This window comes from Labrus mixtus, chromosome 8 (assembly GCF_963584025.1).
Source record: "Labrus mixtus chromosome 8, fLabMix1.1, whole genome shotgun sequence".
Classification (NCBI taxonomy): Eukaryota; Metazoa; Chordata; class Actinopteri; order Labriformes; family Labridae; genus Labrus; species Labrus mixtus.
Window position 1 is genome coordinate 15,748,536 of NC_083619.1, and position 12,040 is coordinate 15,760,575.

Here is a 12,040-nt window from a genome sequence, read left to right on the forward strand (position 1 = left end):
TACTTGTTATTTGAAATCTTATTAAATAAGATATACTTTTTAAATCATGGAAGAAGAATAAACACTCAGTTATTATACTGCTCTTTAATATAATTCACATTGATTAGCTTGAACATATATTCTTGCACGTCACTCTTTGCTATGATGGATTTTCATTATTATTGATTCTAAGGCTTTCACACTTTACGCAACTCCTGAAAATGTTCCAACATGTTTGGGGTGACTTTAATGTTTGAATGCAAACGGCAAAATGTTCACCCCAATTTTAGATTAGTTATTTTTCCTGCCAGCCCTCTGTTTCATTTCCGTTGTGAATTTCAGTCGAGTGGAAATGAGAACACAGCAGGTAATATTCAGGAAAATTCACCATGAGCGAGTGGGAGAGGTTTGAACTACAAGAAGCATTGATATAAAGTCAGAAACTTTCATTATAGTGTAGGAGTATGTTGCTTTCTTTTTACGCCATGTCCCGCTTTCTAAGACACCCCATCCTGTCTCCCACATCAAGGTGCATATGTGAATAACTTAGTCAGGAAGATTTCAGGGGCGGTCTGCCTGAAATGGTCTACAAAGGTTAATGAGTGCAAATGTGAAAAATGCTTGAGTGAGTGTAGAAGAACAGCAGATACTTTTATGCTTAAAAGGTAAATTAAGCTGACAAATATACAAATCCGAAAAATGACTCAATCATGTAAAACTGCATTATATATCGGAAGTGTGGAAACACATTCGCCCAAACACACAGGCAGGTCACGTTCCTTATAAACAGAACTAATCATTTAAAAAAACATTCTCTTAACATTCACTTGATGTTGCAGTTTTTTTCTTATCTTTTGACTCATTAAAGCATGTGATAAGAACAATGAGAAACATATTTCAAACAAAACTGAATACTTTTATTCTGATATCATGTTTGGTCATTATGTTTTTCAAGGCCAAATAAGAAATCTGTCAAGTTATTCCTACTTGAACTTTCAATGCCGGAAGTGATTAATCATCCGGCTCAAGGACACGGTGGGTCCAGAGCAGGACAGATGCATGTTATGACAGAGGTTTTCACACAAGGTCTCCAGTTTAAGGGTCATGTCTGTACTCCCAGTACCATGTTGTCTCTTGTATCCTTCCCAGATGTTTCTGTTATTGGTGATCTCCACGTTCTTGGCCAGACAGAAGTCTCCATCCAGGTGGACTGGAAGAACCCGCCAGTTGAGGTGGATCACTTCAGGTTGACACATGTCGACCCAGCGGGACAGGAGGAGGAGCAGAACATTCAGATGAGCCAGGAGGCGCGCACCAGACACACTATTGTGGGTAAGTTACCGACAGAAGAATCTCAATTTCTCCGATTAGTCCTCCATCACTTTTGTTATTCACACCGCGGGAGCACTTTGGGGTTCAGTGTCTTGCCCAAGGACACTTCTATATGTGGAACACAGGAGCTAAGCAACTAATCCTCAACATCCCGGTTGAGCGACAACTGACTCTATCACTGGGCCCGTTCAGTAGTCTAAGTCTAAAGAAATGAACATGCCATATAACCGTTTTACAGAAATATTATGTTTATTTCTTATCACTTTAGTTAAATTGCAACCTCTTGAAAGTTGTTGAAGTTGAAAGTTGAAGTGGAATACACTGCACTGAGTTTATAAATGTGTCGTTCTGCAGGCCTGTTTCCGGGGACAGAGTACCAGATCTCAGTCCAGGCCGTCAAAGGAACCAATGAAGGGAAATCTTCCACTGTTTCTGGTGCCACAGGTCAGTATCATCACATCAGTGTTCATGATCCGTTTAACCCTATTTATCGCTAAATGACCAGCACTTTAAAACATTTTTATTTATCATCAATATGCACAACATGGGCCCACTTATTACTCAAATGGACTATGCTGGATCAAATTATCTGTGACTCTGAATTTCTTTGTGGTATCACTGACTGTCTGAATTGGCTGACACTTAAAGCGACAGATACGCCACTTGTTGAAGAGGAACACACAAAGAATCAGCGAGGATACCCATACTCCACTTAGTTTGATTTCATTGCAGCATTAAAAACGGCTCAAAGCTGAAGCCACCTATAATTCAGTAGTGGTTCACCCCAATGGGAAAAACACATAATCTGTCATACACAGTCTGTATGATACAACCTGGTATTATCTTCTACACTCAGCCAATGATAATAGCAGAATGAATACAGCCAGCAAGGATTATGGGTTAATGATAGAGGGCAGGAATTTACAGCCTAATAGTCTGGACAGGTCCTAATGGCTGTGGTGAGCCTTGTTCACCGAGGGGAAACATGATATGAACGGTGTAACGACTGCAAGATGCTCTCTGACGACTGCGGTGAGAAGGTGTGATTTACAGAGTCCATCTGGTAATGTTGGGTTGTAGCTCTGTGGCACTAAGTCCTACCATGTTCTGGACATTAGGAGAAATTAATTTAACAGCTGATCTTTAAAGGGGTCATATTATGCTTTTTCTGGTTTTATATGCCCTTTAATGTGTTTTCCAAGTGTCCTGTGCATGTTTAGGCACATCTATGTGCAAAAATTCAAAGTCTGCAGAAACGCAGCTTCTCCTACATCCTCCTGTTAGCTGCAGCGTTAGCTGCATGTAACGCTCGGTTCTAGCCCCCCTCGAAAAACATTTGCCAGTGTGACGTCTTGTCAGTGTGATGTCACTGATCTAAGCCCATTGGCTTGTTGTGGCAAGCCCAGCAGCTCATGTTGCATGCCCGTTAACTTCTGTAGCACGCCCACGATATGCTGTAGCCTGCGGTAGCACAGTAGTGCTAAGGTGCTAATGTTTTTGCTCTCCTCGGAGCCAAAGTGGCTGCATTCCCAATATGGTAAAAGGGGCGTGACATTTCCGAGAACCGTGCTGAGCGGCTGACCAATTACGGGAGAGCCGACAGGCCGACCAATCAGATCAGACTTGGCACACGTGGGGACTCTGAACGTGGGCACTTCAGAGCCTTAGAGAGAGAGTCAGAAGCGAGCCGGTGCATGGAGCGGCAGTACATGAAAACAGACACTTTTTTCAAACTTTAGCTGTTGTGAACATACTTTAGTAGGTACATAGATTAAATATACAAACCCCAAAAAGGGCATAATATGGGCTCTTTAAAGTTAGTTCTTAAGTGACGAATAAATGGTCCATTAAAGCAGCAGGTCTTCAGCTACCTCTAAATTCTGCTCATTTGTTAATTTCTACTTTTCTCTCTCCATTTCTTTCTCCTTTATAATCGCTGTCATCCACCCTTAAACTGAAATAATTCTCCAGGTTGATAGCTCTACATTTTTAAGACCCCACAAGAAACAATTTAACAGTTTTAGTCATAAGAGTTAGCAAGTGGATTTCAAGACTCAATTCTCTTCTTTTGCAGCCAGTCAGGTACTCAAGTGCCACTGTCACCGCTTTCTTTCTTGTCTGTGTGTGTATACCTGCCGAAGCAGTAAATGCACATGTGTGTATGTGCAGACGTGATAATCTTCACCAGACAGACTGTGGCTTGTCTCCACTTCAGTGGCGACAATCCTTCATTTTAGGTGTTTCAGGAAAAGGCTTAAAGGTGATGGAGGAGGATAGTCCTCAGCTCTTCATGCCAGTAAGAAGGTGCTTGTTTCATGAAGGCTGGCATAGCTCAAACTCTCAGCTATTATCTCACCCAACATGCTGCTTTCCTTGGGGCCTGCATGGTCATATGCAGTGAGAGATAAGAGGAACATTAAGGAAAAGGAGGAAAAGTCAGAAATACAGCATACAAACCCGTGCTGGAGCAATAAGATGAAACAGAGTTTTGTGTTATGGTTACATCACAAAATAAGTTTCCAAAAGAGCAGAAATAAACGGTGAATAATAATGTATATATATAATATATATAATGTATATCTGTTAATTCATAAACAATTTAGGAGCAGGAATATAACGGAATATTAGGTTAAGGTTAAGCTTTGAAGAGAGCTTTTGTCTGTAGATGACTGCGCTGACTCCTGTTACAAACGCTAATATATTTCTTTCACATATTTACCATCTATCTTAGACACTTTGAAAATGACTATATTTCTATTGGGGGTTTCTTTTCTTTCAAATGTTGCTCTCATCCCCTCACTTTATTTCATAACTTTTAAAGAAAATGTTGAATTAAGACATAAACTGTGAATGATACTGAAAATGTGTGGCCATATATGTCATCCTCTGTGTGTGTGTGTGTGTGTGTGTGTGTGTGTGTGTGTGTGTGTGTGTGTGTGTTTGTCTTTGTGTCTGTGTGTGTGTGTGTGTGTGTGTGTGTGTTTGTCTTTGTGTCTGTGTGTGTGTGTGCGTGCGTGTGTGTGTGTGTGTGTGTGTGTGTGTGTGTGTTTGTTTGTCTGTGTGTGTGTGCGTGTGTGTGTGTGTGTGTGTGTGTGTGTTTGTCTTTGTGTCTGTGTGTGTGTGTGTGTGTGTGTGTGTGTGTGTGTCTGTGTGTGTGTGTGTGTGTGTGTGTGTGTGTTTGTTTGTCTTTGTGTGTGTGTGTGTGTGTGTGTGTGTGTGTGTGTGTGTGTGTGTGTGTGTGTCTGTGTGTGTGTGTGTGTGTGTGTGTGTGTGTGTTTGTTTGTCTTTGTGTCTGTTTGTGTGTGTGTGTGTGTGTTTGTTTGTCTTTGTGTCTGTGTGTGGGTGGGTGGGTGGCTGCATGTTCCCTTCAACTGGCATCATGTCTCGAGTGAAAAGATTCAATGACAGCTAACATTTAAGGAAACACCAGACGTCTACTTGGAGCAGACATTTCAAAGTCACTAACCTGCCAAAAGATTATGAGGCGTATAAACACGACATACCACGACTGCTGCCTATTCAGATTCAATAAAGTCACTACCCAGGCCTGTATAACACAGAGCAGATGGACTCGGGTTTGGCAGAGGAGCTCAGTGTTTAGTCTTTGCGTTATCTGGACACACTGTAGCACCTCATGTGGTCCGCTAGGAGTACCTGGTCTGTGCGGACCCTGTCTATCAGCACCGTCTGAGCAAGCCTTGAACAAGCAGATGCCAGAAATAATAAGTTAGAATGTTAGACGCCTTTTGTGCCTCTTTGTGAATTTCAATATTAATGTACATGCATGTGTGTGAAGAAAGGCCTAAGTACAGGAAGGATACTGGCACCTTCTATTTGTCGTGGCATTTGGAGGATGAGCTGCTATTTGACATCATTCATATAAAATATTACGTCTACTTACATTTTACTAAATGTGCTACCTCATAGACTTTAAAGTAGCTCATCAATAAAACAGGGTGTTGGGTTAACATAAAAAAGTTATGGTCAGTGAACTCCACATGCTTTTTCTCTACCTGATCTGCAGACATACTGTTCTTGTGTTTCCTGTACTTTGAGGTTCTTTAGCTGTGAGGCTGTAAATGATGAAAGACGACCTGTTACTGAACGCCTAGTCATCCATTCAGCTCATGTTTTGAGGCCTCGACTAGACACTGTTTCCACTCGACTATTGTGGTAGACGATCTGGAGAAACATGATACCATCATAGTGTAACTTCTGAGCAGATACAAGGCCAACTGAGAAAGTAGTAGTGTTTAGGAAAAAGAACATGTTATAAATCTAACAACTACAAGAAAATAAACTGCAGATAGAATAACACAAAAAGCGGAAAGGAAAACCTTTGTTTTAAGGACATGGTTGAATACAATCTTTTTTCAGACAGTTAGAAACCAAATTATAATTTAAGTTAATAATGGCGAGAGATAAAAGGTTTATGTGTTCTGTCTTTTAAATGTATGTGTGGGTGGGAATGTGTTATCTACATGGTGTGTACATAGTTGCTCTCTTGGCGCCCAGATAAGTGTAACTCTTACGGACTTAGATGACTGAATGACCTCTCATTGTCAGGCCTTCGAGGAAACGCTCAGTGCTAATATGAATGGAACTATTATAAATTCAGTCTGTGCTTGAGCTCCATCAGACTGTCTAGCAGTGCAGCCACATGACGGGAAAGTGACAACAGGAGAAGAGAGGGGATATGGAGTTAGACAGTTGCATAGTTGCTTTCTTCTCCTGAATGCTTCATAAATCAGTTTTCATGATGCAGCCTGCACATTGACACAAGGCTGACCTTGACCGAGCCGCTGCCACAGAGGAATAGTCCAAAATGATGATTGCTTTTACATTCCCCTTACTTCCTCTGTGTCTCTCCTAATATGCCTCTGTGGCTCTTTATTTTCGGTCTCCGTCCCTCCCTTTTATCCGGATTCTCTCGACAGAGACTAACACCCGCTCACACACATGCACCACCACCTGCACCGCCTGCATCTACCATATGTCTTCTGTGAGTCCCCAAGCCCGCTGACTTTACATACGGAGGCTCCTGTGTTCTCCTGTGTCTTCCTCCTACCACAGCTCATCCTGTGGAGCTCAGTGAACAACACAAGACTGCAGGTTGGCTTGTGTGATGTTCTTTTGAAGAGCTTTATAAAGCCAATCCACTGAGCCAGAACCCAAATTCTGCTCTCTGTCAAGAAAAAAAGTGAAATAAGCTTCTTTACAAAGGTTGTTATAGGAAACATTTAACATTTTACATACACGTTTTTTAAGCTGCTTACAAAAAAAAACATGAAGTATTGTAAGGCTCTTTTTGCCAAACAATTATGCAGACTACAACTTTTTTTTTACTGCTACATGCAGCTTTTTCTGGATCTGTTTTTTTACTCCACTGGCCTGCTACTTGGAAATCAACTCAATGCCGAGTTCAAAAACAAATTCTTTCTGCACTATACATCACCATTTTTTTGTAATATGCTTACCCTGCCCCATGCAATTTAAGTAAAACGTATCCCTGTGTCCTTGAAACCATTCACAAAAGAACAGTAACAGCATCATTTGTTTCAGCAAGTTTACCGAAGCGACATTTATCGATTTTTAAAGAGAAATGTTTAACTAACAAGGTGGACTGCTGTTGTTTCCTGTTGCCAATGGGCAGCCAATACTGTGGTCTAGTTTTGGTTGATTGTTTGGAAGCAGGACCACATCGTTCACAAATCTTCACCATCTGTTCAAATTCTAACTATGAGGACAAGGCTCAACTTTTTACAACATATTCACTTTAACCCTGACACCTCAAACACATCAAACTGTTTTTGTGCCCAAACTTTGACTAGCCGTGTCACATGATGAAATAAATCCAATTTAAGTGATGGGTCACAGTTTAACAGAGACACAATATCGTTTGTTGGGGCATTTGGTTAAAAAAACAAAACGTCAATGTGTTGCTGCTAAGTGACATGAACCAACATGCTATTTAGTTGTTTATTGGAGGAATTGTTTGTTTTGTTTTGGATGTTTGTCTAAAACTCATCCTAATCTGTAACACTCAGAAGCCTTTGTGAGTGCAATATAAAAGCTTCTTGGGAGAGGGGAAATATTGGCCACGTTGGACAGCATTTAGTCGTTCACCAACACTGAGATCTTTTTGTAAACTTAAATCTGAAACCTTAAGATGTTGCAGATCACATAAATAATCTATTAACTGTGCTGCACCCTTCTTCTGACAGCCACAGCTTCTAGTTGTTTGGCTTTTTCAATTTACTCCTCCCCCCATCCGAGATGTATGTTTGTTTCTACTTATTTATGAATTCTTGTCATGCTTGTCTTGTTTATGTTAAGTAAATTCAATATTTCTGGTTTAAGTTTCCTGATTTCTGTTTTCAACATCCTGCATGTGGTCACATTTTGTTTTTACAGATCAGCTAAGGTAGAAGGATGCAGAATCTCCTTTGAACAAGTGCTGTGCTTGTTTCTCATTCCATTTGATTTCTTCTTCTTCTTCTTCTTCACCAGATATCGACTCTCCTACCAACCTTGTCACCACGGAAGTAACAGAGGACACTGCAACAGTGTCCTGGGATCGAGTTCAGGCAGAAATAGAGGGCTACATGTTGAGCTACACCTCAGCTGAGGGTTTCTCTGCAGACATTCCTGTAGGACGTGACCTGACCTCGTACAGGCTGGTTGGCTTGAAGCCTGGAGTTGTCCACACGGTCTACATCTGGGCCTACAAGGGCGACAGAGAGAGCAGGAAGAGTTCCACTGAAGCTGAAACAGGTACACTTTGAATGGGAGCCTGTTTGATCCTAGGAGTGACCAACATCTTTGATCTTTTCGTTTTGTCCACAGTTAAAGATCTTAATAGGTCATATTAATGTGAATGATAAACATATACGTTTAAAGGAGCTTATATAAAAGAATAACCACCAATACTAAGACTTTTAAAGAGTTTTTGTAGACTATGGTATCTGATTACCAGATATCTTACATGTTCCCTGGCAGTTTGCTCTCTGTTTACTTCTTCTTTTAACACTAGACAGAAGGAAAGAAGTTGTAAGTGTCTCATTGTCTTAAGCCCCTTTGTGAAAGCGCCCTCCTCAAATAATCCTCACGTACCATGCAGCGATCATTTCCTTTTGATCTTTTGAGGGTTGTTTTTTCTCTTGGATTCCTTGTATTTTTGTGTGAAGGCAACAAGAAGTAAAAAGGAGTCACAGAAAACATTATACACTTAACAAGCTCAACCACTTTTGCAGAAGTGCCAAGAGGGAAACTTGAACTGTCTGTAAAAAAAAAAAAGAAAAGCCTTTTAAACGTAATTAGGCTGGACACCTCATTTAAAGGTTTGAAGTAGCCCGGGGCTGAATGTGTCAAAGAAGTCTGGGGAGAGCCAATTTTGCTTATTCAAAAAAGCCAGTTATTTCTTTTCTCCTGTGTCTCCTGTTCTCTTAATCTTTGCTGTTGTGAAATTTAGCAGCTGTTTGCTGTCTGCTTGCTTTTATGTGTGTGAAGAAAGGCAGCAGAAAAATGCTTTGGAGCACTGAGTGGCAGATACCCAAATTGCCTTAAATATTCAGTTTGACACAAGGACCCCAATCGTTTGGATGAATAACATACCGGTACAGTACAGTTAAGAAAGCCACAATTGTCACTTTGAATTTATGAGAGTGTTAATGTGATGCTGTTCTCCCCAGTGCATTTATATACATTTCCTTTTGCGTTTAGCAAAAGTTGGTCAAAATAACTTCTCTGACTTATTTTGTTTGCTGAATATATCTGATGTCTTTTTCCATTTTGATTTTCTATTTTGAACCCATTGATTCGTTTTTTTCTCAATAAGTTTCAGTTTTCAGATTTTTCCTGCTTCCCTTCAGATGAGAGAAACAGACATGTTAACTCCTATAACCTCGCTCATACGTCAACCAGCAGGAGAGCACGTGGTTGTAAATATCTGAGGTGGCTTAGCTCACTTCCTTAGCTGGTTCTCTAGAAATTGTCTTCTACTTAAACTATGACAGGAGTAGTACAGGGGCGATATACTATACGTCTTTTGTCAAGATGAGACTCGATGCAAATAGAAAGATTTCATTTTCAGTGTTCCAGTCAATGGGTAGGGAGCTTATTCCCTGTCATGGAGAATGAAAACAGTCTGTGTAACATAGAGCAGAAAATATACAAGAGACACATGGAATTCTGTATTCTGGTTGATTTTCTTTACTGAGTCAGTGTTCTGTCAATAGCCAGTGTTTGCACGACTAGTTTGCATGTTCTTTTATTAACACAGCTCATAGAAAACTTAAATCAGTGCTTCTGATATAAAGTGAAGAGACGTCAAACTTGGATTAAACATCTACAAGCTGCTGTGAAGGACTTTTGATTTGATTTTGACACCCCCTGTGTACATCTACTCTCATTGCTTATCTTGACAAATTTAAAACCCACACTTTGTCCGACACCCTGCAGCAGTGGTTAAAGGCATTGAAAGTAACGATATTTAGGCGTTAAAAATATTGTCAACGATGTTCTTGTTTGTGCATGAAGGTCACAAAGAGGCCTCCGTTTTAATTTCAGTCTCTTACATAAAGAGCTTTAACAAATTAGATTGTGAAAAAAAAAAATCAAACACTTTCAAACACTTTGACCCAGGTTTGACATTTCTAAACTTTAACTACATTACACAACAATACAGATGTGTGTTGTAACTGTAATGTTTGCTCTGGATGTAATGATGTCCTTTACTAGTCTATACTAACCATAACTCCTCATGCAGAGCTGGATGCTCCTGCTAACCTCTTAGCCCAAGATGAAACAGAGTCCAGCTTCAGCGTGTCCTGGGATCCAGTACAGGCAGAGATTGATGGCTACTTGCTAACCTACAGTTCCTCTGATGGCTCAAGTGAAATCCCACTTGGGTCAAGCACTTCTTCACACACACTGACCGGCCTCAGGCCTGGGGTCCTCTACACGGTCTACATCTGGGCAGTCAAGGGAAGAAAGGCCAGCAGGAAGATTTCAACACAGGCTGAGACAGGTTTAAGATCTAAAACTTTACGTTTTCATAATCTGACCCGCTAACACCAAATTTAGGGTCAACTCCTTGTCTACATGTAGCAGCATGATTCAGCATCTTAAGATTTTTAAGACTTTGATTATGTAAATAAAAGTTTAAGAATCTTTTGTTTCCACGATTTAAACCAGAGCAACACCTACAGTTGACATTCGGTTACTGGTTTAACATTTGTTTAATCATTTCATTAAAAAAAAACAAAAAACGAACACAAACACCACTACTTTATCTGATGGAGTAGATTCTCCTTCTTAGATCTTGGTCACAGCAAAAACAGAGTCCAGCCTCAGCATGTGATGACACCCGGTCGGGTGATAATGGAAATGCGCATTGCAGTTTGCATCAGTAGTGTATTAATGTCCTCTACTAACATCTTCCTCTAGAACTGGATGCACCTGCTAACCTCTCAGCTCGAGATGTGACTGAGTCCACCTTCACCGTGTCATGGGATCGGACCCAGGCTGAAATAGACGGTTACATGCTAACCTACAGCTCCTCTGAGGGCTCCAGTGAGGAAATCCCACTGGGGCCTGACAGCACCTCTTACATGCTGACAAGTTTGAGACCAGGGGTCCTCTACACGGTCTACATCTGGGCCATCAGAGGACCCAAAGCAAGCAAGAAGATCTCGACACAAGCTGAGACAGGTCTCAAATCAACAACTTTTTGTTAAACCTAATCGCCTGACCAACTGAAGCCATGCTCATCTCAGACATTCTTAAGTAGAGACATTTACCTTGAATCCCCTGATATATAACATTTTTTGGCAGGACTGTGCCTTCATAAACCCCCAAAGAAAAAAAGTGTTTCGCACATGGTAGAACTCTCAGAATCAGCCTGTTTTTTTTAAAAGCAGTTTCCAATGTATTCAACCATCAGCTATTCCATCTACTCGCCTAATTCCTATGAGGTTCACGGCGAGCAAAGTAACCCAGGCTTATTCTTTTCCAAATAACCTACTCCATCTTTTCCTGTCTTTGTGGTCCCATGCCAGCTCAGAGGTGTTATTCCTCTAACATGTCCTGGGTCCCTGCAGTCTTCCCTCAGTCAGTCATGCCTGCAGCATAAGAAAGCCTCAGAGCTCCTACTTTCCAAGTTACCAAAAAGAAAATTTAAAAATCTAATCTGTATAGCTTCTGCATTCAAAGTGTTTCTCTCACTACAACATGCAGAGAATAAGGTGGAAGGGGTAGATACGAGTGAAGTAAGTATTAGATAAAACCCTTTCTGCACTAGAGAGATGCACATTGAAATAATCCCTTAATGATGATGCATTACACACACACAAAATAATCTCAGTCGTACCATTTGCCTCAAGGTTCCCTCAGCCGTAGGCATGGTCCCACAGGCAAAACAAGAGCTGTTTACCCTCTTACTGTAACTGTGACTCCACATGCAGAACTAATCTCTTGGCCCATCTTTGGGTGTTTCAAGACAAAGTGCAGTCGAAAAGCTTCAGTCTGATGAGAGCTCCGGTACAGAGAAACCTTTGGGATCCCATGCTGACTCTTACAAGCTTAATGACGAAGTCCTTCTGTCTGTTTCATAATTTACATTTCAACAGTCTGGTGGGATGCTGATAATGGAAAGATGGAAACATATTCAGACAAAGAGTCTTTTATATGATGCAATATGGTATGAAAGTAGACAGTAATACTCGCTACT

The 12,040-nt window shown here is 40.8% G+C and overlaps 1 protein-coding gene across 4 annotated transcripts in view; it reads left to right on the plus strand.

Annotated features, from left to right (window-relative positions):
- The window catches only part of tnn (tenascin N), a 37,784-nt gene that overhangs the window by 18,018 nt on the left and 7,726 nt on the right, over positions 1–12,040 (plus strand). For 2 of the 4 annotated variants that reach the window (XM_061044653.1, XM_061044655.1), the window contains exons 7-9: positions 1,129–1,311; positions 1,666–1,755; positions 7,822–8,085. In XM_061044653.1, coding sequence (XP_060900636.1) covers positions 1,129–1,311; positions 1,666–1,755; positions 7,822–8,085 — 537 coding nt within the window. Of the gene's footprint in view, positions 1–1,128; positions 1,312–1,665; positions 1,756–7,821; positions 8,086–10,078; positions 10,340–10,758; positions 11,023–12,040 lie in introns of all 4 variants that reach the window. The other 2 variants (XM_061044652.1, XM_061044654.1) reach the window with 2 other exon arrangements.